The 26,893-nt window shown below is 38.9% G+C and overlaps 2 protein-coding genes across 2 annotated transcripts in view; one reads left to right on the plus strand and one right to left on the minus strand.

Annotated features, from left to right (window-relative positions):
• Positions 1 to 7,168, minus strand: part of NUDT6 (nudix hydrolase 6) — a 32,234-nt gene extending 25,066 nt beyond the window's left edge. The window contains exons 1-2 of the mRNA XM_070757666.1: positions 6,732 to 7,168; positions 4,432 to 4,635 (exon numbers count right to left, since the gene is read on the minus strand). Coding sequence (XP_070613767.1) covers positions 4,432 to 4,635; positions 6,732 to 6,966 — 439 coding nt within the window. The 5' untranslated portion in view covers positions 6,967 to 7,168. The remainder of the gene's footprint in view (positions 1 to 4,431; positions 4,636 to 6,731) is intronic.
• A 427-nt stretch (positions 7,169 to 7,595) lies between these two features.
• Positions 7,596 to 26,893, plus strand: part of AFG2A (AFG2 AAA ATPase homolog A) — a 198,781-nt gene continuing 179,483 nt past the window's right edge. The window contains exons 1-9 of the mRNA XM_070757684.1: positions 7,596 to 7,817; positions 11,012 to 11,136; positions 11,280 to 11,437; positions 14,421 to 14,479; positions 15,140 to 15,769; positions 18,128 to 18,257; positions 18,478 to 18,534; positions 21,257 to 21,380; positions 23,563 to 23,818. Coding sequence (XP_070613785.1) covers positions 7,685 to 7,817; positions 11,012 to 11,136; positions 11,280 to 11,437; positions 14,421 to 14,479; positions 15,140 to 15,769; positions 18,128 to 18,257; positions 18,478 to 18,534; positions 21,257 to 21,380; positions 23,563 to 23,818 — 1,672 coding nt within the window. The 5' untranslated portion in view covers positions 7,596 to 7,684. The remainder of the gene's footprint in view (positions 7,818 to 11,011; positions 11,137 to 11,279; positions 11,438 to 14,420; positions 14,480 to 15,139; positions 15,770 to 18,127; positions 18,258 to 18,477; positions 18,535 to 21,256; positions 21,381 to 23,562; positions 23,819 to 26,893) is intronic.

Below are 26,893 nucleotides of genomic sequence, written 5' to 3' on the forward strand. Positions count from 1 at the left end.
CAGTGATACCTCATCTTACAAACGCCTCGTCATACAAACTTCTCGAGATACAAACCCAGGGTTTAAGATTTTTTTGCCTCTTCTTACAAACTATTTTCATCTTACAAACCCACCGCCGCCGCTGGTATGCCCCGCCTCCGGACTTCCGTTGCCAGCAAAGCGCCCGTTTTTGCACTACTGGGATTCCCCTGAGGCTCCCCTCCATGGGAAACTCCACCTCCGGACTTCCGTGTTTTTGTGATGCTGCAGGGGAATCCCAGCAGGGGAATCCCAGTAGCACAATAATGGGCGCTTCGCTAGCAATGGAAGTCCGGAGGTGGGGTTTCCTAGTGAGGGGAGCCTCAGTGAAATCGCAGCATTGCAAAGACACAGAGGTCCGGAGGTGGGATTTCGAGGACTTCGGTGTTTTTGCGATGCTGCGATTTCACAGATGCTCCCTTCGCTGGGAAACCCCACCACCGGATTTCCGTTGCCAGTGAAGTGCTCGTTTTTGCGATGCTGGGATTCCCCTACAGCATCGCAAAAACACAGAAGTCCAGAGGTGGGGTTTCCCATGGAGGGGAGCCTCAGGGAAATCCCAGCAGCACAAAAACGGGCAATTCGGCTGGCAAAAGGGGTGAATTTTGGGCTTGCATGCATTAATCGCTTTTCCATTGATTCCTATGGGAAACATTGTTTCGTCTTACAAACTTTTCACTTTAAGAACCTCGTCCCGGAACCAATTAAGTTTGTAAGACAAGGTATCACTGTATTTGGCATACTACTCTATCAAATTTTAATAGGCAGGTAACATGCATTTCAGCACTATTTCTCATTACCAGACTAAACTCAATGAGTAAGTTCTCAGTTGTGAAATAACTAAAAATTTGATTTGTTGCAATGTTATATTCTCTTTGATTATTGTTGTGAGCCGCCCCGAGTCTTCGGAGAGGGGCGGCATACAAATCTAATAAATTATTATTATTATTATTATTATTAAAACAGGGCAGTTTGGGTTACACTTGCAAAAAATAATTCATACCACATAATGGCTAATAATGTATAAATACACTGAAATGACTTTCCCAAGTTGATTTGAAGGGCAGCTTTCCTCAGTCTCCATTTTGGTTCTTTTGCGTTTTGTCCATTCTGCCATAAAGGAGCCAAGGTGGCGCAGTGGGTAGAGTGCAGTATTGAAGGCTGCTAAAGCTGACTGCTAGACCTGCAGGTCATCACTTCAAATCTCATCACCGGCTCAAAATTGACTCAGCCTTCCATCCTTCCGAGGTGGGTAAAATGAGGACCCGGATTGTGGGGGAAATAGCCTAGCTCTGTTAAAAAGTGCTACCGTGTTTTCCTGAAAATAAGACACTGTCTTATATTAATTTTTGCTCCAAAAGTTGTGCTACGTCTTATTTTCGGGGGGTGCCTTATATTTCTCAAATAAGACAAATTCACAGGCAGAAAAGCTGACACCCCCAAAGAAAGTGTACCGTACGGTACACTGATTACAGTACGGTACCTGTCAGTATGGCACCCCCACACACAAACGACGGCACTTATATGGTACAACAGTATACTTCCGCTATTGCAGCTTCCGGCCACCAGAGGAACTACAGTCTACGCACTGTAGTGGAGACTGTAATGGCGGTGAGACAGCAGCAGACTGTGTCTGTTGTACTGGATGGTACAAAGCGATGGAAGGAGCCAGCAGGGGACGCCACATTATTATGGTACCGCTATGAACAGCTTTGAATGGTACCGTATGTTTTTCCACCGTACCGTATGTAAACTTGACTACGCCTTATTTTCAGGGGGTGTCTTATATTAGCAAATTCTGCAAAACCTCTGACATGCCTTACTTTTGGGGTACGTCTTATTTTCGGGGAAACAGGGTATTGCTAACATGTTGTAAGCCAACCTGAGCCTAAGAAGAAGGGTGGCATTAAAAAAAACCCCAACCAACCAACCAATCAACCAAATAAATAAATACATACATATATACTTACATGTATGATTTTTGTCTACATCATATATAGTCCTATTCATGTTGGTAGGAAAGTCATTTGATGAATTCTGCCTTTTTGAATATAACCTAGAAACAAGCTTTACTGGTTCTAGCCTTCTTGCTCTGGAATAGATTTCCTTTAGATTAGGGTGGCCCTTTTTGTAAAGTATTGTTACTGCAAAAGAACATAACATTGCTGCTCTAAAAAGCCTTCAGGGAAAAGGTACCACATGAGTTAAAGCAACATTAGAATTGGGGTACATTATCATGGGAGACATTTTATGTTTGCAGGCATGTTTTTATTTGTACTTTATTGTGCACTGAAGGTGAACTAACCTAAAATGAATTGGCATAATAGAATCCGAAAAGAGAAAAATAAATGAGAATTAAAATCCATTGCACCTTGAGATCTGAATTAGTATCTTTTTGTAGTATGAAGAAGGAAAAAGTGTTGCTAGTAATTTACTACAGAAAGGAGGATTAAACAAGACATTTGTTCAGGCCTAAACCTTTCCAAAATCAGGTTAGGCCTGAACAAATGGTCTTGTTTAATCCTTCCTTTCTGTAAGGTGAAATTGGACTAGCAACAGCTTTGATTCCTTCGTTCAGACTAGGGCAAATAGAGATACTATTGCAATCTGCAAGGAGCTAATGATTTTAGTTCTCATTTAATTTTCTCTTTTCGTGGATTCTAGTTATGCCAATTCATTTTAGGTTAGTTCACCTTCATTGCACAATAAAGTACAATAAAAACATGCCTGCATACATAAAATGTCTCCCATGATAATGTACCCCAATTCTAATGTTTCTTGGAAGCATGCATTTTGGTACCTTGTCCTGAAGGCTTTTAGACAGCAATGTTACCTTTTGCAAAACAAAAAAACCCCACCCCATAGAGCTTTTAATGGATGAGGAAGTCACTATTGCATACTGTTTCATTTAGGCTGGGAATGATTTTACATGTTTTTTTAAAGACTAAGCTATTCTGTAAACTGCTGGGAACCTTTGGAAGTGTGACGTGTGGAAATGACGTTAATCGTTCATAAGTAAATAAACTGAATGATGCTCTTCTATTTTTTTTAAATATCAAATACATCAGGTCATCCAAACTTTCAATTTAAACAAAGTTAAATATGCCACTATGTCAACAGGAAATTATGAAAAAAGAAGTAGGCAATGCAGTGCCTTTACAAATTTGGACATGAAATCCCATGAGGTACAACTAGTAAAGATATGTAGAGGGCACATGATATTCACTTTTGGACTAAAGATTTTATTATAACCAAACCATATTAGCATATGAAACCTGATACAAAATTTCTCAGTTTTCACGGTGTTAGTATATTTAAGTTTCTGTTTCAATCCCTCTCATTTTGTTTGGGAGAACTTAAAAGGGCTAAACTTTAAATAATCCATGTTTAAGTAACAGGGATTTCCATAATTCATGTTGAGTTGTATCTTTCACCGTTTAGGAAAACATGCTCAAACATGTCCTTAGAAATAAATCCAAAACCTCTTTTGTTTTGCTGCCCTCTACTGACTTAGCTACATTAAAATCCAAATAGGCATTGTATATTTGTGCTTAGGAATTCAACTGTAGCAACCTTAAATTTTTGTCTTTTATGTGTAACTTTGCATACCTTGATGAAAGAAGAGAAGCAGCAAAAAACTTTCCATAATGGATGGGAGAGATAGGATAAAATATAGAGGTAGATAAAAATAAAAAGTAGGATAAAAAAGCTAGTGTAGTGTAGAGATTAAAGTGCTGGTCTAGAAACCTGGAGACCGAGTTCTAGTTGGCATTAGACATGAAAGTCAGCTGGGTGAACATATTAAATATGTTCATTGCCTTAAATTCCTTGTGTGTCTAATCACACTTGGCCAAAGAAAGCTATCCTATCCTATCCTATCCTGTCCTATCCTTTCCTATCCTATCCTTATTCTTATTCCTATCCCATTGAATTCTTCCTTATAAAACATAATAAAGGTGAGATATAAAATATTACAAATAAAAACATATTTATTTATTTATTGGATTTGTATGCCGCCCCTCTCCATAGACTCGGGGCGGCTAACAACAATGATAAAAAACAACATGTAACAATCCAATTAATAAAACAACTAAAAACCTTTATTATAAAACCAGACATACACACAAACATACCATGCATAACTTGTAATGGCCTAGGGGGAAGGAATATCTTAACTCCCCCATGTCTGGCGGCATAAGTGAGTCTTGAGTAGTTTACGAAATTCACAGGAGTTTCCTTATGTCCAAGTAAAGTAAGGAGATGGGGGAATAGTAAGTCTGCATTACAGTATATGCTTATTTTATCTGCTTATCAAAAGTGCTAGGGGTAATAAGATGTGGCACATCTTTTGTAAAAGCTTATTTTTTTTATTATAGGTATGTGTCTCTGTGTGTAATGTTTTGTAATGCTTACCTGCAACACCTACTTGATGAGTGGCATAAACTGGTAGTCTGCTACATCCTTCTGCTAACCAGAGAGTCAGTGTAGCTGAGTCTGATTCTGCATGGTGAAAACTAAAGCCTTCCTCTGCAGCAGTAGCTATAAATCTGCTTTGCAGAATAGGGACATGCAACCATACTGCTATGTGGCCTTCTGCCCGCCATTGTTTGAGAGCACCTAAAGGAGAAAAATACCAGACAAGGTGTTGATAACGTCTGTGCTAAACATTTTAATCAGTGGTTGACTGTCTACCTTTTATTTCTCTCATCTATTTTTAACAGTTGAGAAAAAAAGCTAGTCAAAATTTTCTTACCCAGAGATATAATGAGGTGCAATTCCTAAGACAGAATTTGAAAACTCTTAGTATGTGAATTCTAATCTAGATCTTGTTTGCTTTTTATTACCCTTTACATCAGGGGTCCCCAAACCTTTTACACAGGGGGCCAGTTCACTGTCCCTCGGACTGTTGGAGGGCCGGACTATAAAAAACCTGTGAACAGATTCCTATGCACACTGCACATATCTTATTTCTTTCTCTCTCACTCACTCTTTCTCTCTCTCTCTTGCTTTCTTTCTCTCTCTCTCTCCCTCTTACTTTCTCTCTCTCTCCCTCTTGCTTTCTTTCTCTCTCTTGCTTTCTTTCTCTCTCCCTCCCTCTTGCTTTCTTTCTCTCTCTCTTGCTTTCTTTCTCTCGCTGTCTTTCTCACTCTCTCTCTTGCTATCTCTTTTCCTCCCTCCTACACTCCCTTTCTCTCTCCCTCTCTTTCTCCCCCTTCTTTCCCTCCCTCCCTTCCCTCCCTCCTTCCTTCCTCTCCACTTCTTTCCCTTGCTCTTTTCCCCTTCTCTTTCCCTTTTCTTTCTTTCTCTCCACTTCTCTCTCTCTCTTTTCCCTCTTTCACCCTCCCTCTTCTCTCCCCACGGGGGACTCACCCGACAAGCCTTCACCCTCCGACCCCGGACTCCCATTCAATCCCCATTCAGATCATGGGAGCTAGCAACTCAAAGAGGAGGGGGAGGCGGGTGGGTGCGTGTATGTGTGTGTGTTGTGCCCAGCTTGGCTTTCAGCAAGCCTTACTTTACCTCGGGTGAGATAGGATTGAGGGGGACGTTCTCACTGCTTTTCCAGTGCGGCCTTGGAAAAGATCCGGGGGCCAGATAAATGGCCTCAGCGGGCCACATGTGGCCCCCGGGCTGTAGTTTGGGGACCGCTGCTTTACATCCTTTGTTTTGGGGTGGAATCAGGAGGACTGAATGGAGCTGAGCATTTAATGACTGGATGCCCTTCCTGACGCCTACATCGATTTCACAGTAGATTTTCTCTTTGTGCCCTGATAGAGAAACATCTGCTGCTGCCTAGGATAAAATTCTCAACCTTCTGAATAAGGAGCAAGCTTCTTCACCTCTAGGCCATTGCATTGCCCCTCATTTGAGTTCTAGATATTAACTAGAAAACAGCTAATTATGTAAATGAATTTGACCTGAAATCTGCTTTTAAATGATTTAAATACTTCATGTATTCAATTATAAAGTGTCTTAAACTTTTGTGAAACATTTTAATTATAATAGATATTCTCAGTGGAGAGAGAGTGTATTTATCTAAAATGCACAGGATATGACAGAGGCACCACAGGGCTCTCTGGAGATCCTATCCCTTGGACATTGTTGCAGCCAGAAAAGCTCAGAAGGCATAAAGTTAGGTGCTTGAAAGTGGAATGGAAGCAATTTTGAATCATATTCTCCTGCACAAGATTTTTATGGTTACATTTTTTAAAAACGAACACATTTTTAAATGTGAGAACACCACTAGCTAAAAAACAAACAAACAGAATATTAATTTTTAAATTAAGGATTCTTCACCCATATCAGTACCAAGTACAGTAATTAACAATTAATAATTTTCCTTACACCTGTAATATGGTGTAAATCAGTGTTGCTCCTTAAGGGGACAGTTTGATTTCACAGAAGTTTGATTTACTTGGAGTTATATTGTGTTGTTTAAATGTTCCCTTTATGTTTTGAGCAGTATATAAACATGTATACATGACATGATTTTTTGAGTGCTTTGGTCGACTGTGCTCTACCTCAGGGGTCTCCAACCTTGGCGGCTTTAAGACTTCAACTCCCAGAATTCCTCAGCCCGCTAAGCTTGGCTAGAGATCCCTCAGCTAAGCTGGCTGAGGAATTCTGGGAGTTGAAGTCCATGAGTCTTAAAGTGGCCAAAGTTGGAGTCCCTTGCTCTTGATCCCCACGAGCTTCCAGCAAAAGGCACTTGCCCTGTAGCCAGCGCCGGAAGGCGGCTTCATCCAGGCTCTCAGGAGAGCACAGCTGAGCCAGGTCTAAGCTCACTCCGCCGAATTTATCCCTTCGCGGCTTCAACCCTGTTTCGGCCGCGCAGAGATGTCGGTGACCGCTCACGCCGCCCCCGAGTTCGGGCCGCTGCAGGAGTCGCCAAAGCGACGAGAGCAAACGCCGGCTGCGGGAAGACGAAACAGGCCACCCAGCCGCCATAACGCCTGCGTTGCTGCCGCAAAGGAACCCGGAGAGAAAAGGACGTGGAGTTACTCATAGACTGGACGTTTAATCAGGAAGTGGCTAAATGAAAAGAATAACAGTGCAGTCATACCCCTATTGGGGAGAATAAAGCGAAGGCTCTTAAGGCAGGGGTCTCCAACCTGGGCAACTTTAAAACTTGCGGACTTCAGCTCCCAGAATTCCTTAGCCAGCAAAGGAATTCTGGGAGTTGAAGTCCGCAAGTCTTAAAAGTTGCCCAGGTTGGAGACCGCTGCTAAGGAACGCTGCATTTCGGAAAGACTTCCGGCATTACATTGAACATAGCCAATTGTGGGTTATACATAGAGATATAATTATAGAACAACATCCGCTTCCTGCCACCAAGAATCCCTAGACTCTAAAAATGAAGAGTGATATTCTCTGTAGCTTCCTAAGAAAGAAAGAAAAAACACATTAGCATTCGAAGTTCTTTTACTGTTGTGATCAGAAATATTTAAGGAGACAGAGTGGCGGGTGGTTTTTTTTTAGCGCTTTGAAACTTAACTTTCTCATTGCTTTAATAATTGCACATAGGCGGTCTTGAACCGACGTTCTCTAACTCTTGACTATCTCTTCGAGCGAATTTTAGTCTTCCGGGGAAGAAGCCGCGCTCGTGGTCCAAATACGATTCAAGCGGCGCTGCCTCCTGCCTTAACAGCTTTGCTGGATTCTCGCAATGTCCTCTTCCAGCAAGAGGAAAAGCAAGAAACGGACTCCTTCGGAAAAGGACTTGGCTCTCGATGAACGAGAAGCAGCCCAAGAACCCTTCGGGTGGCTGAGTTTATCGGTCGCAGACTTTTTGGACAAGGGTAGGGATGCTTGGGTTCGTTCATGCTCTCAACAAGCCTGTAAGGTGGGCTAGGTTGAGAAAATATCGAGGAATCTAAGCACCGTAGACAAGTGTTTCCCAACCTTGGCAACTTGAAGAGATCTGAACTTCAACTCCCAGAATTCCCCAGCCAGCGAATGCTGGCTGGGGAATTCTGGGAGTTGAAGTCCAGATCTCTTCAAGTTGCCAAGGTTGGGAAACACTGCCGTAGACGATCATTCTGGTTGTTGCCACAGAAGCATATAGTTCTTGCAAGATTCTTGCAGCAGTTATAAGCATCATCATTCCATCACATAATACATGTTCTCTTAAGAGATAATAGAATAGAATTTATTGGCCAAGTGTGATTGGACACACAATTAATTTGTCTTGGTGCACATGCTCTCTGTACATAAAAGAAAAAGATACATTTGTCAAGAATCATGAGGTACAACACTTAATGATTGTCATAGGGGCCAAATAAGCAATGGAGAAACAATCAATATTAATAAAAATCATAGGATACAAGCAACAAGTTACAGTCATACAGTCCTAAGTGGGAGAAAAAGGACTATAGGAATGATGAGGAAAGCTAGTAGAAATAGAAGTGCAGATTTTGAGGGAATTATTTGTTTAGTAGAGTGATGGCATTGCAGAAAAAACTGTTCTTCTGTCTAGTCTTGGTGTGCAGTGCTCTGTAGCGACGTTTTGAGGGTAGGAGTTGAAATAGTTTGTGTCCAGGATGCGAGGGGTCAGTAAATATTTTCCCCACCCTCTTTTTGACTCGTGCAGTATACAGGTCCTCAATGGAAGGCAGGTTGGCAGCAATTGTTTTTTCTGCAGTTCTGATTATCCTCTGAAGTTTCTGTCGGTAATGGAAATAAAATGATATATGGAAATATACCCAGTAACTCATTCCCGGAACGGGTTGAGTTGAGACTCAAAATTCTGGCAAAGTCCATCTAAAACAATACAAAGCCTGTTCAGATTGCTGTTTGCATGTTTGTGATGATCCTTTTTCTTTTGCAGTGTTTATATAATATAAAGCTGTTATTCTTTTTTAATTTCTGAATTGGTAAAACTGGAACTGCATGAGATGGAATGCAATATAATTTTTTTTAATACAATCCAGCGTTTAATATAAAGCTGTTATTCTTTTTAAAATTCTGTATTGAACATTTCTGGTGGCTGGAACTGCGTGAGATGGAATGCAATTTATTTATTTATTTTTAAGTACAAATTTAGGACAAATGTAGATCTCATCCTCACTACCTGTCGGGAAAGCCAAAATTGCTTTGCTAGAAATCCTCAAAATGTTGTATTCAACTCAACACAAGTTCAGTTCAGCTCAGATGAAAGTTGTAGTTAGCTGCTCCAGTTTCAAATAGGGTTATCATTTTTCCAAAACAGATCATGCCATGTGAATTTTCTGTTTCATAATTTCACAGTTATGGAAGTCACAGGTGGGAGCTAAGATATGCCAAATTCCCTTTTGCCTGCTTAGGTTATTTCAAAGCTTTTCCCTGCCTTTCCTTCGTTGGGTACTACTGTGTATGGCGATTTTGACTTGAACTGCTTTGTGACAAAGGCCCTGACTCTAACATAACATACCTGCCTGCATAAAGAATGTCGCTTGGCGGGACCCAGGGGAAGAGCCTTCTCTGTGGCGACCCCGGCCCTCTGGAACCAACTCCCCCCAGAGATTAGAATTGCCCCCACCCTCCTTGCCTTTCGTAAGCTGCTTAAAACCCACCTCTGCCGTCAGGCCTGGGGGAATTGAAACCCTCTTCCCCTAGGCCTTTACAATTGTATACATGGTATGTATGTATGTATGTTTGTTTTTTTATATTAATGGGTTTTTAATTGTTTCTAACATCAGACTACTATTGTACACTGCTTTATTGTTGCTGTTAGCTGCCCCGAGTCTCCGGAGAGGGGCGGCATACAAATCCAATAAATAAATTAATTAAATAAATTAAATTAAATTAAATTAAATTAAATAAGTCTAACACACCGTTTGGAACATACCATATCTTTATTTAAAAGAGGGGGGAAGAGTTGGATTCTACACCAGTGAGCTCTTGTTGACCAATAAATATATTATAGTTTTTCAACTGCTCTTAGCTCAAGTGAATTCATGCAGCTATACTTTTTATTCATTTGAGACTTGATGTAGTTATTTTTGTTACTACTCTGCCATCTAGTGTACTTCCTTGGACCATTTTCACTTGCAACATTTAACCAATTTGGGATATGTTGGATTAGGAATGAAATTAACAAGAATACTGTACTTCCACTTCTTGTTGACTGCTTTAGTGTTCACCACTTCTTTGGAGGTACAGGGCATTGTAACAAAGTTTGTTGAGTTGTGTTACAATGAGTTATACATTGCATCACATCTACAATATACAATACATCACATTTCTCTATTCAAAGTTAACTGCATTATAATGGCTAAGTATTTGCACGATAGCCATGATTTGGAAGTTGTTCCTCAGTGGTCTCTCAATACAGGGAGTCCTCAACCTATAATAGTTCATTTAGTGACAGTTCAAAGTTACAATGGTACTGAAAGAAGTGACTTACGACCATTTTCCACATGACATTCTCATGTTCACATGATCAAAATTCAGATGCCTGGCAACTGACTCTTAGTTATGAAAGTTGCAGTGCCCTGGGATCAAGTGATAACCTTTTGTGACCTTCTGACAAGCAGTCAATGGGGGAGCCATATTCACTTAACAGCGATGTTACTAACTTAACTGTGGTTATTCACTTAATAAATGTGGCAAGAAAGGTCATAAAACCATGGAACAGTAAACGTCCCACTTAGCAATGGAAAATTTGGGTTCATTTATGGTCATAAGTCAAGGACTACCTGTAATATAATATGCAGAAATATGATGAATGGGCAGAGCTGATTCTCTTTTGTCCTTGAACTTTAATATTTTCAGATCAGCATAAAGTAGAAGAACACGGGCAAGGTTTGTTGAACATCAGAATGTTGTTCTTGAAACAGTTAATTGAATGGCCCAAACATGGTTTAAGTTCTAAATCAAAGATATCATATTGCATATCATGTTCTGTTCTTATATTGACCATGGGGAGATAATCTGCACTTTATTCTTAAAGATTTTAGATCAACCAAATGATAAATACTGTACAGTATAATTGTATTTTTCTCTTTAATTTTAGAAGATGACAAAATCCCCAAAATATTCAGAGGATCTTTTGTACAATTGGCACTCAACAACTTAAAGCTGGCAAATATTTGCATAGGGCGTCCAGTGTTGCTTACCAGTACAAACGGGAAGCAAGAGGTAATATTTGTTTTCTTATCAATTCTACATGTGTTTGTGCCTGCAGGAGGGGGTTGTTTATGTAATGATGTCTTTTATTTTTCTTGAAAGGGATAACACTAGGTGGATTGTTTTAGAGCTGCATTTTCTATTGTTTCGGTTAGGTTTGCATAGCGTGGCCTGTTGCTGGCTTTCCTGGTAAAAATATTGGCTTAAGTGCAATTACACAGAAGAACCTGAAAGTGGTACCCGGTGATAAGATCTTTATCCAGCCTGTGAATGGTGCTGTACTTCAGGCAGAGGAAGTGGAAGTAAAGCTAGGGTATGTTGACATCTAGGCATTTTACATTATTACCTATGGCCAGATTTCCAATTAATTGTGACTGAGCGAATGTTGTGATGAAGGAGTTTCATGTGATCATAATGACATTAGACCTTAGTTTTCCTCATATTTAAAACTGGCATTTCCAGGACATTTGCACTGCTTCTGATCTGAGTTCTGGAAGTGAAATTTGGAGCATGTGGAGAGTACAATTGTAGCACTTTAAACCAGTTTGTCTTTTCTTGAGATCTCATGACAGATATGAAGAACAGGTATATTTTGCTATGTACCTTCTCTTTTATTCCCTAGAACAACTTTGCAACTCAAATCCGAATTGCTGACTAAATTAAATACATTATATGTAGTGTATTTCTGTAAAGTGTAATTTCCTTTGGAAAGCTTAGTTTACAGACACTCTGCTCTCAAAGCTGCTGTAAGTAATTTGAATGCTTCTCATTTATTTGTCAAATGTATTTGCCACCCATCTCACACTTCAGATGAATGGAATTCTCATTTGGAGGCATATGGTTTGGATAAATTGTAATTAACTAACTTGATATAGGGTTGTGCAGAGCAGTGATTTTCAACCTTTCTTGAGCCACGGCACATTTTTTACATTTACGAAACCCTAGGGCACATTGAGCGAGGGGGGGGCGGCTAAAAAAAGTTTGGACAAAAAAATTCTCTCTCTCTCTCTTCCTCCCTTTCACTCTATTTCTCTCTCCCTCCCTCTTTCTCTCCCTTCATCTTTCTTTCTCTCTCCATCCCTTTCTTTCTCTTCCTTCCTCTTTTTTGCTCTTTCTCTCTCCCTCCAAACCTCCCTCTATGTCTTTCTCTCTCTCTCCTTCCCTCCCTCTCTTTCTCTCTCCCTTGCTTTCTTTCTCCGTCTTTCTCTTTCTTTCTCTCTTTCTTTCTTTTTCTTGTTCTCTTTCTCTCTCTCTCTTGCTTTCTTTCTCTATTGTTCTCTTTCTCTCTCTCTCGCTCTTTCTCTCTCTTTCTCTCTCTCTCTCTCTCGCTTTCTTTCTTTCTTTCTTTCTCTCTCTCTGAGCTTCGCGGCACACCTGACCATGTCTCGCGGCACACTAGTGTGCCGTGGCACACTGGTTGAAAAACACTGGTGTAGAGAACCATGGTATGTGGGTTCAAGGATTGGTGTATGTTCATCAACTTCACTCCAGCACCAGTATTTGTTGTTCTTCGGTGGTCCCAGATTAGAATCAGCCATCTTCAGGCTGTCTTTTCTCCTCCAAAGGGAACCCTGAGTCAGGCAGAAGAGTTGGGACTCTCCGTGACCTCACAGAGCAGTTATTATTATTATTATTATTATTATTATTATTATTATTATTATTGTTATTGTTATTGTTATTATTATTAATTAGATTTGTATGCCGCCCCTCTCTGAAGACTCAGGGCGGCTCACAACAGTAATACAAAAACAATATAACAGTGAGACAAATCTAATATTAAAATAAAACATATCTAAAACCTCAACAATTTAAAACCATACAACACATACATACCAAACATAAAATATAAAAGCCTGGGGGAGGATGTCTCAGTTCCCCCATGCCTGGCGATAAAGGTGGGTCTTGAGTAATTTGCGAAAGACAAGGAGGGTGGGGGCCATTCTAATCTCTGGGGGGAGTTGATTCCAGAGGGCCGGGGCCGCCACAGAGAAGGCTCTTCCCCTGGGGCCTGCCAAATGACATTGTTTTGTCGACGGGACCCGGAGAAGGCCAACTCTGTGGGATCTTATCGGCCGCTGGGATTCGTGCGGTAGAAGGCGGTTCTGGATGTATTCTGGTCCAATGCCATGTAGGGCTTTAAAGGTCATTACCAACACTTTGAATTGTGACCAGAAACCGATCGGCAGCCAGTGCAGGCCACGGAGTGTTGCAGAAACGTGGGCGAATCCATGGGGCCCCATGATGGCTCTCGTGGCTGCGTTCTGCACGATCTGGAGTTTCTTTCAGAGCTCACTAACAGGGAGAACTCAGCATAGGAGCGCAGAAACCCACTCCTCATTTCTGATTTTGCCGCGACGTCAACTGAAAGTGACTGAAACTGCAGGAGAGGATTCTCTTTTACTTAAAATCTAACCCCAAAGAATTGCTCATAATTATTTCTTAAAGCAGCAATTAAACATTCTGAGAAAAATACCAGACCAGAAGGAAAAGACTTAAAGAGAGAAAAACAATAAACTTGGACTCTTAAAGACGTGAAATGGGAAGGCATTTTAAAATGCTGGAATTATTTACTTAAAATACTTATCCTGCATCTATAATTTATTTACAATTGAAATAACTAAAAGCAGACTTTCAAACACTGAAATTTAAGTTGAGAGTACCACCTGCTGACAAAAGGAAAATATACAAGCCTGGGAATACTGTACTTATTTGAAGGACTTTGAAAATACTTACTGGGCTATATCCAACTACTCCATGACTACTGGAGATATTCAAGGAAGGTACTCAATTAAGGTGACCCCTGAATGTTATGATAGAAGATTGAACCTATAAAGGGGACTTAAAAAGGCTTTGGATAACTCCTTGGATTATGTAAATGGAACTGATTGATTACCTATGGGATACAAAGAACTGTGATTAGTATACTTCTTGAAGTGCAGTTTTAGGTTTGAATAAATGGTTCTTGGACTACTGGACAAAAATGGGATTTTTAAAAACAAAATAACTTTATGTTTAGTGCACTCCCTAGTGATGTTATCTTAATAATTTTGCTATACTTAAGGCTCTTATTTAAGATTCTATGCATTTGAATTGGCAGAGACTGCATAGCAGTAGTTTTTTTGAGCCCATGGAGTGATGCTAAGAACCAGCATAATAAATTTCTGCATGAGAATTGTTGTATGAAGTCACTTTTGTAGGAGCCTAATTTATTTCTTATATTGGAGTACATTTGCAGTTCTTGAAATAATGATATTTATTAAACTTTAACGATGATTATTTTATTTATTTCTTCCTAGGGTTAAAGATGACAGTGTCAATACTGAAGACTTGTCCCTTAGCCTCTTGCGAAACTTAGGTATTGGTTTAGTTTATGTTTTCTGATTTATATTATACTTTTAGATATTAAATACATATAAATTTATGTCTGTCCTGCAGTCAAACATTTTGGATTCTGAGTTTTACAGAGATCCAATACACTCTGGACTAAGAGGATCAAGAATAGGGAAAAATACTGCATTTGAAACTTTATAACTATAAAGAGGCTGCCTTTTAAAAGTGCACAGAATATTCTTTTAAGAAGGAAAGTGCTATTCAAAAATAAGTTGTTCTGACCTCAAAAACAGGCTCGTAGGCGTGTTTTGTTAAAAGTAACCTTTCTGAGCTTTTTTTAAATTTCTAGTCCATGTATTTTCTGTATATCTTAGTTTGTCACAGTAAATTAATTTTGGATGATAAAAGCAAGTATAAGAGTAGGATATGATACCCCTATTTTGATTGCAGTCCTTCTAAAGGACTGACAATTAGTTTATTGTTAAAGTTTACCAAGACTATAGAAAATGCAACCTTTTTTAAATTTTGAGAACTGGCAGTTAGGTCACCAAGATCATTGCTTTTGTTTCGAAAATTATTATATTTCTTGATGTATTGCTATTATTAACAGATACTTTTATCCAGTAATGTTTTAAATGGACACTATGTGAGAAATCTGATTGGTTTCTTAATCTTCCTTTTGCAGATGGAAAGATAGTATTGCCAGGGAATTTCCTGCAAATTACTTTCTATGGCCGATCTTGTGAGCTAAAGGTTACAAAGGTGAAAGGAGTGGATGGAGTGTTGCTGGAAAAGCAACATGTTTTAAAGATACCACAAGAATTACCACTGGAGAATTCGGCCAATAGTCATTTCAATTTATCCATTGAGCTTGGAAAACTAGGAATAACAGACAATGAAATATCTACCAGTACTCCATGTAAATATGAGGATCATAACATATCCGTGAATGATTCTTTAAATAGTACGGGGCATAAAGCATTGAGTCCTGATCCAGCAGAGATACTTGATGGTGATGGGTCTAACCTTCATTCTGAATCAACCATATCACAGGACTGTGACAAAGGTTTTGCAGGTGAAGAAGGATTACCTTTGCCTGATAAAACAGGACTGTCACAGAATTGGGAAACATTTTACTACATATCATCAAAGACTAGGATCAGTTTCATACAACCACAAGCCCAAAAGACAGAAGAGCACAATCTTGAACCAAAAGTTACTTATGATTCAATAGGTGGACTCGGTAACCAGCTGAAAACTATAAAAGAAATGATTGAATTTCCTTTGAAGCAGCCTGATCTATTTAGGAAATATGGTAGGATATCTATGATATAAAAGTGTGGTATAAAATACTATTTTTCATTTGGTAACCCTGTCAATAATGTAAGACCCAGTTTAAATGCATTTATTTTTTCTTAAAATGGCAGATCTTGTATTGCTTTTAATATTTTGTTTCACCTGTCCAAGTGCTGTACAATGACTTAATTGATTTTTTTTTCTGTCTGTCATGTTTTGCTTAACCATAGCTTGTAAAATAAGCTGGGATGAATTAATGGCCTAAAACAGTTTTTCCTAATAGTTTTTCTGTGGTGGCATCCCAAAAATGCTTGGGCAGCTTTATTTAAAGGTCCATATCAGAGAAAGAGTAGCAATAACTTTCTATGCTAAATGTCTTGAGCTCATGAAAAAACAATTTGCATGTTTTTTAAAAGCTAGTAAAATTTATAAAAGTTTACACATATCCTATGAGTCTACGGAGAGGGGCGGCATACAAATCCAATAAATTACTATTATTATTATTATTATTATTATTATTATTATTATTATTTTCAATTATTTTAAGTTGAAAGAAACAAATGCAGAGCAGTAGTTAAAATGGCTCTTAGTAACAAAAATTATGCTGTTGATTGTTCAGTTCCTTACAAATAGTGCCATTTGGGATGCTTCTAAAAATAATTGTGACATATTTCATATACAGTGGTACCTCGACATACGGGTTTAATTCGTGCCAGACCCGAGCTCATATGTCGATCAATTCGCATCTCGAATGAATGCCTTTAGACTTTGTTTTTCGCGCCGAGATAACTGGAAGCATGCAATTCTTGCGCCACCTAGTGGACGCTCGGCTCATATCCTGAATTTGAGCTCAGTGTCGAACAGAAATTTTGCTCGCTTCTCGGCTCGTAACTTGGAATACTCGCATGTGGAGCAGCTCGTATCTAGAGGTACTACTGTATAATACAGTATTTCATTAGTACCGTTTTGTTCAGAGTATAAGACGCACTGGAGTATATGATACACCTTAGTTTTGGAGGAGGAAAACAAGGGAAAAAAGGCTCTGCCTCCCAGAAATTTGCCAAACAGCACAGATAATGTTAACAGTTTGCTATGTATTTCTATGCATGTGTGCCTGACCCATACAAATAGCAAAGAATTGGAGAAATGTACATTATGGCAGTAGATTAATCCCAGAAAGTTTTCTTAAGTGTAATCACACTAACTGCTCCCAATTATTTAAACAGATCTACTCCAAACTTGATTAAGTGAGGGTTTAACTCAGCTGCCTTATTTTAATACTAAAACAAGACACTATTACATTTCAAATAATACTTTTACAGATCTTTATAATTGATATGGTTTCCTGGAAGTATTTTCTGCTATTTAAAAGAAGATATAATAGCACTGGGCCTCTTGAGATCAACCATTTATTTTAAAAAGCTTCTTCATTTTGTTAAGTAAATAATAAAGCAGTCTTTAAAAAATAAGCCTAAGAATTTGTACATTCTATAGGCATTTATAGTTATTGACTTACCTCCTTGCAGCAAAATACAGTGGTACCTCATGATACGAACGCTTCGAGATACGAACCTGGGATTCAGAAAATTTTTGCCTCTTCCTACGAACTTTTTTCACCTTACGAACCCACCGCAGATCGCAAAATGGTGCTCTGCTGGGTGCCGTCGCTCGCCTGTCACCTTCTTAAACAGCCGGGGGGGGCCTTCTCGGCGTTCTCCCGAACCTGAACTTTTCGGGTTTGGGTTCGGGAGGCCGCCGAGAAGCGCCGCTGCCCGCCTGTCACCTTCTTAAACAGCAGGGGGGCTTCTCGGCATTCTCCCGAACCCGGAAGTTCGGGTTCGGGTTCCAGAGGCCGCCGAGAAGCACCCGGCTGTTTCAGAAGGTTGCAGCCGGGCGCCGCCACTCAGCGGAGCGCCGTTTTTGCGATCGGCAGCGGCATTTTCGGCCGATCTGGAGGCTGGAAAGGAGGTGGGGAATCCCAATAGGGAATTCCATGGGCGGAGCTTTGACATCACGAAGACGTCCTTCCTGGAGGCCAGGTTTCAGTATTACTGTGCAAACAGCCAGTTTCAGCACCGGGTGTAGCTGTAGTTTCACTTTCATTTTAGCAGGTGGAATTGTCGGCAACTTAAATCAATTAGCTGAGTGTCAAGATGCAGATAATCAGTGGCTTGTGCTAAGCAGGTTCTGCTGCTGCCCAGGAGGTAAATTGCTGGCAGGCAGAGACTGGTGGTAAGAAGGTGCGTCTTATACTCCGAAAAATACGGTAATTTAATGTTAATATGGGGATAATGTTATTATTATTATGAACTTCATAACTTCATACAATGTCCAAGAATTAAATTCAATACTTTGCTGTTTATGTGTGACACTGAAGGAATCCCACCTCCAAGAGGAGTGCTATTATATGGCCCTCCAGGTACAGGGAAGACGTTGCTAGCCAGAGCAATTGCAAATGAGGTTGACGCTTACTTCTGTACAGTTAATGGTCCAGAAATAATAAGCAAGTAAGTGCCCTTCATTGATTTATTTCAGCCTTGCTTTATCTAAGTTTAAATTAGCAATGTACTTACTGTTTTTAAAAATACAGGTGAGATACAGCTACATCTGTAAATGTAAATGAAGGACCAATTATGTATTTATATCAAGATGTTTACACAATAATGTAATCTTTAGGAAACTGTGGCTCAGACCTTTGACACTGAATCATGTTTGATTTTCTTGTAGATTTTATGGAGAAAGTGAAGCCAGGCTACGGCAGATATTTTCTGAAGCCTCTTTACGGTATGCTTCTATTTTTTCAGTGAAGTTATTTCAGATGGTTTAACAAGGAATGGGTAACTTTTTTGCTCTAATGGCATATTTAGAGCAAATATAAAATAGCTGCCAAGAGAGGTAGTTTGGCTATTTAAAAATGGCTGCTGAGCTCACAAAATATTTTTCTTAGAAGGCAAACTACTAAGATTCCTCCCTATCAATTATTCTATCTTTAAAACATACTTTTTAATACTTCAACTTAGCTTTATTTTCTTCTTGAGCAGATGGAGCTTCTTCTAAAGAAAGCACCATTTTACAAAAAAACCAACAACATGCAGTTTAGTTCAGAAGCATTCTAATGATGCCAAAGGCTGGAATTGGTTTTATTGAATGCCAGATTCCCGTTTACTATTTTTAGTTAGAATAATATTTTTGTAAATATTAAATCATGTGAGTCAACATGGCTGATGGACACCAATAAGATATCTGTAGATTGATTTGTGCTCATACTGTTTTACCTAGGTAGTTAGTTAGTTAGTTGATTGTATAGTTGGGTGAATAGATAGGTGAATGAATGATTGATAGCTAGATAACTAAATAGCTAGGTAGATATAAAAGCCCATACCCCAAGATAATTGGTAGAAATTTATAAATGTCAAAGTATCTTTATAAATAGAACACAACCAACAAGAGTTCGTAGTGACTCGTAGCACACAAATTAATAGTAATAGTAATAATATAATAGCATATACCTCAATATTATTACATTCAAAGTGTGGCATCTGGGTGTCCTTCCTATTAATATAAAAATATTGATACAAATGATCTACATTAATCAATTCTATATAATTCTACTGTTATTATACATATTTATGTCAGCACGTAATTCTTCATTCTTCTTATTTGGTATTTGCACTATCCTTCTAATAGTGATAGCGTTGTGGAGTATACCAGATAACTTAAATCTAAGCTTAACCTCTATCTTTCACTCTAAGTATGTATAAATAAAAATATGTATAATAGAATTCCCCCTATTCCTAATCTTTTACCTTTTCTATTGCTTAATGCAACCAATTTATTTATAAAAATAAAAATAACATAATAACAACAAAAAATAAATATAAATGTCAGTGTGCCATACTGTTTTCATAGCCATTGTATTTTGGTTTGTACAGTGGTATCTCTACCTAAGAATGCTTCTACTTAAGAACTTTTCTAGATAAGAACCTAGTGTTCAAGATTTTTTTGCCTCTTCTTAAGAACCATTTTCTAGTTAAGAGCCTGAGCCCAGAAAAATTTCCCAGGGAAATTTGAGAGTGGCACGAAGGCCCGGCCAGTTTCCTGCCATTCCCGCTTTAATCCCGGCCATCTCGGGCTTTTGTGGGCTTCCAGAAGAGCCTTTTGGTTGCACTTAAGGAGACCAGCGCCCAGAGAAAAGAAATTCTCCCTTTGCTCTGGGCAGCCCAGAGAGAACAGAGTGTTTTCCTTTCTCCCGGTGCTTGGAGAAGGAATAAAGCACTTTGCTGTGGTGATTCCCTCGCGCTGCCTCCCATACACCTGGCGCGAGGTTGCCTCCCGGAGCATCTTGGTGTGGAAGGGCAAAAGGGGGGGCTTTTCCCTGGCCGATCAACTCGGCTTCAGCTAAACCGAGGAGTCACCACAGTGAAGGAAAGGCACCGGTTACAAGGCGAGCGAGCGAGAGGAGAGGGGAGCCCTTCAGCAATGGAAGGAAAAGGAAGCAGGTAACAGCAGCAGCAGAAGCAGCCGCCTTTTGGTCAAAGGAGTGGGAGGTTCCCCCCTTTCGCCCACCTGGGTTTTTTTCTCAATGGCGCAGTGTATGGGAGGCAGCCTCGCGCTGGTTGTATGGGAGGCACATACTCTTCCTCGCCACCTCAGAATATCTCTCTTTTTTTAAGTCTTAAAGTTTTGGATTTTTTTGATTCCCCTCACCTCACCGTCTTCCTTTGGCAGCGACTGTCCTCCTCCTCTTCTTCCTTCTCCTCCTCCCACCCAAATTCCAAGCTTTTATTTCTTTCCTAATGGGTTTGCACACATTATTTGCTTTTACATTGATTCCTATGGGAAAAATTGCTTCTACTTACAAACTTTTCTACTTAAGAACCTGGTCATGGAACAAATTAAGTTCTTAAGTAGAGGTACCACTTTATTTTCAACATGCTTTCATGTTTTGAGGAAGAATAACCTCTTCTCTGAATATTTGAATTATTCAGTATGATTATTAAGTGCCATAGCAGGTGGCAGTACCCAACCTCTTTGGCTGATGTTAAAAAAATTAAGCAGAGTTGGACCTTTTAGCAATTTGACGGGAGGCTAGCATGAAATCAGAGGCTAGTATAGAGGTATCAAACTGGCATCCCATTGGGCCAAATGCATCATTTGCAAGCCATGCACACCCAGCTCCGCAAATGGGGAAAACATCATGATGGCAATGTGATGTGGCAAGTTTGACACCTGTAGGCTAGTAGATGAGGTTGAAAAAAATACTCTAGAAAAAGGCAAAAATGGTTTGAAAAGTGAGATATGCCCGTATAGTCTGTAGTTGAGTTTAATTTGAGGTTGTTTTCATTTTATATGCATATAAAATGCATATAAAATGAAAATATTATATGCATATACCTTTTCATTTTATATGCATATTTATTCTAGTGTGCATATTGTAAGCAGTAGGATATTATTTCCCTTTTAATTATGTATTCCAAGAAACACGTTATTTCTCATTTTTGTTAAGGCAACCATCCATTATATTTATTGATGAAATTGATGCACTCTGTCCAAAGAGAGAAGAAGCCCAGAACGAAGTTGAAAAAAGAATTGTAGCTTCATTGTTAACACTGATGGATGGCATTGGATCAGTAAGTCTCTTTGCCTATCCTTTCTGTGACTTTCATAACATATACTAGGAGTTTTGCCCAATGCTTTAGGGCAAAATCCATTTCTCAATGATGATTCCAGATTATTAAATGGAAGCTTACATTACTTCGCAGTGTAGAAGTGTCTCATATGTTCTTCTGTCTATGGAAGGTGTCATGATGGAGTTACATTGCTTAGGTTAGGCTTGTCAAACTGCCGGCCTGCGGGATGGATGTGTTGAGTGCATGAATGTTTGGAAACTTCAGATCGTGCAGAATGCATCTGCGAAAGCAATCATGGGCTTCCCAAGGTATGCCCATGTTACTCCAACACTCCGCAGTCTGCATTGGTTGCCGATCAATTTCCGGCCACAATTCAAAATGTTATTTATGACCTATAAAGCTCTTCATGGCATTGGACCAGAATATCTCCAGGACCGCCTTCTGCCGCACAAATCCCAGCGACCGATTAGGTCCCACAGAGTTGGCCTTCTCTGGGTCCCGTCGACTAAACAATATCGTTTGGCAGGGCCCAGGGGAAGAGCCTTCTCTGTGGCGGCCCTGACCCTCTGGAACCAGCTCCCCCCTGAGATTAGAACTGCCCCCACCCTCCTGGCCTTTTGTAAGCTCCTTAAAACCCACCTCTGGGGGAACTGAAATAACTTCCCCAGGCCTATACTGTTTATGTATGGTATGTTGTGTGTATGTTTTCTTAAATTATGGGTTTTTAATTTTAATTATTAGATTTGTATTGTACATTGTTTTTTTCTATTACTGTTGTGAGCCACCCCGAGTCTACAGAGAGGGGCGGCATACAAATTTAATAAATAATAATAATAATGCTGTGCCTACTCCAACTCTGCAAAATATGTCGCAATAAGTCACGTGATGCAGTTGAGTTTGAAACCCATGGCTCAGGTGGTAGAATCCAGAATTAGTTAATTATGTGAAGACACCGCAGTGCTGCATGGTTGGAAATTGTGCCATAGTGAATGGTACATCTTATTAAAATCTTAGATCCTCAGTTCAAACCAGAAGGTAGCTTTCCCTTTAAAAGGAAAAGAGGGCCCCTTTGTTTGAGGCATCTTCAACACTGTATCTGAAACCAATGGCTGTTTTGGAAAGGCCATGGGTACACATGCTACTCCTGTTGCCTTAAAAAGAAAGATATGATCTGCTTGCAACCATGAGATTTGCCTATGAGTTAAGTAAATTGTGACACCTACCCATACCAAAATATTTTGTCACACCATGATGTCAGGTCTTTAGCTGAAAGATATATTTTCTCAGGATGATTTGACTTTTTGACCATCTCAGACCACTTTTTTTGGCTTCTGATCCAAATTACTTCATTACCCTGATTGTTCTAATTTGTGGCAAATAAGGATAAGCTAATAGAATTTTTTTCCAGAATTATGTAAAATCTCTGTTAATAAATTAACTGAGCCTTTTTTAACAAATATTTCCATAACTCTTTAGAAAACTAGATCATTGTTTTCAATAAGTTTAGTGTTATCTTGAAAGGAACTGTTGGCTTGTCTCGGTTTAGCTAGGCTATGAAACCTTTAACAACACCGAGCAGAGAATTTTAACAGAGCGTAGATGTGTGATAAAGCCAAGACACAGACTTAGTTAAATAAGTATTATTTACATATATACAAAACAATCCAGAATAAGCATAAAGCAAATACAGGATAATAAGCACTGAGCAATTACAAGATAGAAGCACAAAGCAAAATACAATATAGATAATAAGCACAAAGCTTATACAAGCACGAAGCTTAAACACAACTCCCCCTTCTCAGGCAAAAGTAAAGGAAGTGACTGAGCAGAATAATGAGCTTTTATAGCTTCAATGAGGAAGTGACGAAACAGCCTTGAATATTAACTCTTCAAGTACATGTTAACTCTTTATGTGCACATTAACTCTTTAAGTACAAGTTTGGTACAAGTGTACAATATGCAGTTTACAGTGGCAATCCCCAACAGCCATGTACCCTGTACTAACAGGAACCAAATCTCTTTATGTGTGTACTGGATTGTGGAATAATGAGAAGTTCTTGCTGATGTTTTGTGAAATATAGCGGCCATCTTTACCCTGTGGGCTAATTCTGTAGTATCATTCATTTCCATAACCTACAGTAAAATTGGTTTTCAATTACCTGTAAACTGTTTTGTCATTTAGGAAGATAATGAAGGGCAGGTCTTAGTTCTTGGAGCGACGAATCGCCCTCATGAACTGGATTCAGCCTTGCGCAGACCAGGACGTTTTGATAAAGAGATAGAAATTGGAGTTCCTAATTCTCAAGATCGACTAGATATCTTAAGGAAGGTTCTCAGTAAGACTCCTCACTCATTGTCAGCATCAGATTTGACTCAACTAGCAGACGGTGCCCATGGATATGTAGGAGCTGACCTAGCAGCACTGTGCAAGGAAGCAGGTAAGCTAAGTATCAACATCAGTGTTATTGAGATGACTTTAGCATTTATATATCTAGTGTTCCCTCAATTTTCGTGGAGGATGCATTCCAAGACCGCCCGTGAAAGTCGAATTTCCGCGAAGTAGAGATGCGGAAGTAAATACACTGTTTTTGGCTATGAACAGTATCACAAGCCTTCCCTTAACGCTTTAAACCCCTAAATTACAATTTCCTATTCCCTTAACAGCCATTTAAATTATTACTCACCATGTTTATTTATTAAAGTTTATTAAAAAATATTTATTAAGGCAGATGAAAGTTTGGCGATGACATATGACGTCATCAGGCGGGAAAAAACGTGGTATAGAGAAAAACCCCGCAAAGTATTTTTTAATTAATATTTTTGAAAAACCGAAGTTCGAAACCGCAAAAATCGAGGGAAACTTCCCCTACCCTTTCCTTGACTCTTGAATATAATATTGGAAACCAGCATCTCTTTGATTGTATAAGAAAGTAGGCAAGGAAATCTTATCTATTAAGGTTTATTTAAAAAAATATTTATTAAAGGCGGACCAAAGTTTGGCAATGACAAATGACGTCACTGGGCAGGAAAAACCGTGGTATAGGCGGGAAAACTGGGAAGTATTTTTTAATTAATATTTTTGAAAAACTGTGGTATAGACTTTTCGCGAAGTTCGAACCCGCGAATATCGAAGGAACACTGTATTTACTTATAATAAATAATTATTGGTGTATATGTTCTAAGGCATGGTATCTGTTTATACTTTGAGTGGAAGATAATTTAATTATATTTAAATAAATATACAGTATATATAATACTGGATTCCTTTTAATATTTGAATGAGAATTGATCTGGGCTAAGTGGAATGGATGTACAGTGGTCCCTCGATTTTCGCGGGTTCGAACTTTGCGAAACGGCTATAGCACGGTTTTTCAAAAATATTAATTAAAAAATAGTTTGCGGTTTCCCCCCCTATACCACGGTTTTTCCCGCCCGATGACGTCATACGTCATCGCCAAACTTTCGTCCACCTTTAATAAATATTTTTTTAAATAAACTTTAATAAATAAACATGGTGAGTAATAATCTAAATGGTTGCTAAGGGAATGAGAAATTGCAGTTTAGGGGTTTAAAGTGTTAAGGGAAGGCTTGTGATTCTGTTCATAGCCAAAAATAGTGTATTTACTTCCGCATCTCTACTTCGCGGAAATTCGACTTTTGCGGGCGGTCTTGGAACGCATCCCCCGCGAAAATCGAGGGAACACTGTATTCTGTTTACGACTTGTGTCTAGTATTTTACTAATATGGCTCAGTATACCATGCTATAGAGAAAAAATAATGTGGAAAACTTTATTTTGGACAAAGTTTGTTCATTAAAGACTATATGAGATCAGATTAGCATAAGTTTTGTAACAGAATAGAAAATTATGTCAAGCACAAGTCTGTGTGTATCATTTAGCGTGAATATGCTTAGGATTTAGCTTGTTTTCTGTGGTGCATAACGTAAACAAAATAATGTTTAAAATGAAAATGCATTAAATAATGTCATATAATAGCATAGATTTGCTTTTTTTAAAATATACATCAAGATCAATTAAAATTTTGATGGGAATTAAATAAATTGCTCAATAAATATGATGTCTTCAGCTATAGTAAGATGACCTCTAGTGGTAGGAGATAAGATTTCATGCAAATATGTTTAAATCTGTTTCTCATTTAAAATAAATCTCTGAAAACCTTACATCTGATTTAAGAGTACAGTATTTTTAAAAAGTAGGAAAATTGGGATGATTATAACATCTGAAAACACATAAATGCTATACACTGCAAAATAATAAATCATTAGCAAAACTAAACCCATTAGACAAAATCTTTACCAGTTCTAAGGATAAAAACATAACAAAAATATACAACTTCCTAGAAAACGAGAATCTAGAGGAAATAGTGAAAGGCCCAATGTTAGCATGGGCAAAAAATATAGGTCATAACATTCATCTAGTTGATTGGGAGAAATCTTGGACCACAATTAGCAAAATAACACTATCTGCAGCCTATAAGGAAAATTTTTACAAATTATTTTATAGGTGGTATTTATCCCCATCAAGAATAACCAAAATTTATCCGAAAGCCAAAGCAACCTGTTTAAAATATAAAAAAGAGACGGGCAGTCTCTACCATAAGTGGTGGTCCTGTCCTAAAGTTAAAGCCCTATGGAAGACCATACATAGATGGCTGTTAGAAATCACGCAGACAGAGATAGAATTCTCTCCGGAAGGTTATCTTTTAGGAATATGGAAGAAAAAAATATCCCAAACAAATCTTACATCTAGTAACGCATATAATCACAGCTACCAGAATAACTTATGCTCAAACATGGAAGAGTCATAATATTCCATCTGAAAAAGTTTACAGATGTGCTGAGATGGATGAAATGACGAAAGACATTATAAAAGTCCATTGATAAAAGTCAATGAATGAGAACAACCATGGGAAAAATGGTACAAATGGATCCAAAATAGATCAATCCAGAGTAACACAAAAGGAAACATCCAAAAACAGTAATCACTTATTGTTCTGCCGGCGTGTCTCAACCGCCTGTAATTACAGGGTAATTAGTCCAGGAAGACACACACCACACGATAAAAGGAAAACCCAAAAGTTTTTATAAACAGAAAAACAGAAACAGCTCCCTTTTTAAATGTCAAAGGGATTTTCTGGTACACACAAGGCACAGGTTAAATGCAGTCCAATTGCTCACCCAATATCTGGGAAATTGAGTCCAATTCTAAAGTCCAGAGAGTCCATACACACAATCCTGAACAGCAAAAACCATGATCTTGACGAAACAATGAATCAGATAAACTGCCATGAGGCTAAAACACCAGGCTGCACTTTTATCTGCAGCACTAATTACAGCAGCCCCACCCAACCACAGGTGGCTTCATTTTTTCTTGTAATAATCCTTCAGTTGTTGTCTCCTATGCATTACTCTACGCATGCGTGGATGTGTCATTAATTCTTGTTCAGAATCCATGGATGATACAGATGACTGATCTCCTCCTGGGCTGTCTGCC

Source organism: Erythrolamprus reginae, chromosome 7, assembly GCF_031021105.1.
Source record: "Erythrolamprus reginae isolate rEryReg1 chromosome 7, rEryReg1.hap1, whole genome shotgun sequence".
Lineage (NCBI taxonomy): Eukaryota > Metazoa > Chordata > Lepidosauria > Squamata > Dipsadidae > Erythrolamprus > Erythrolamprus reginae.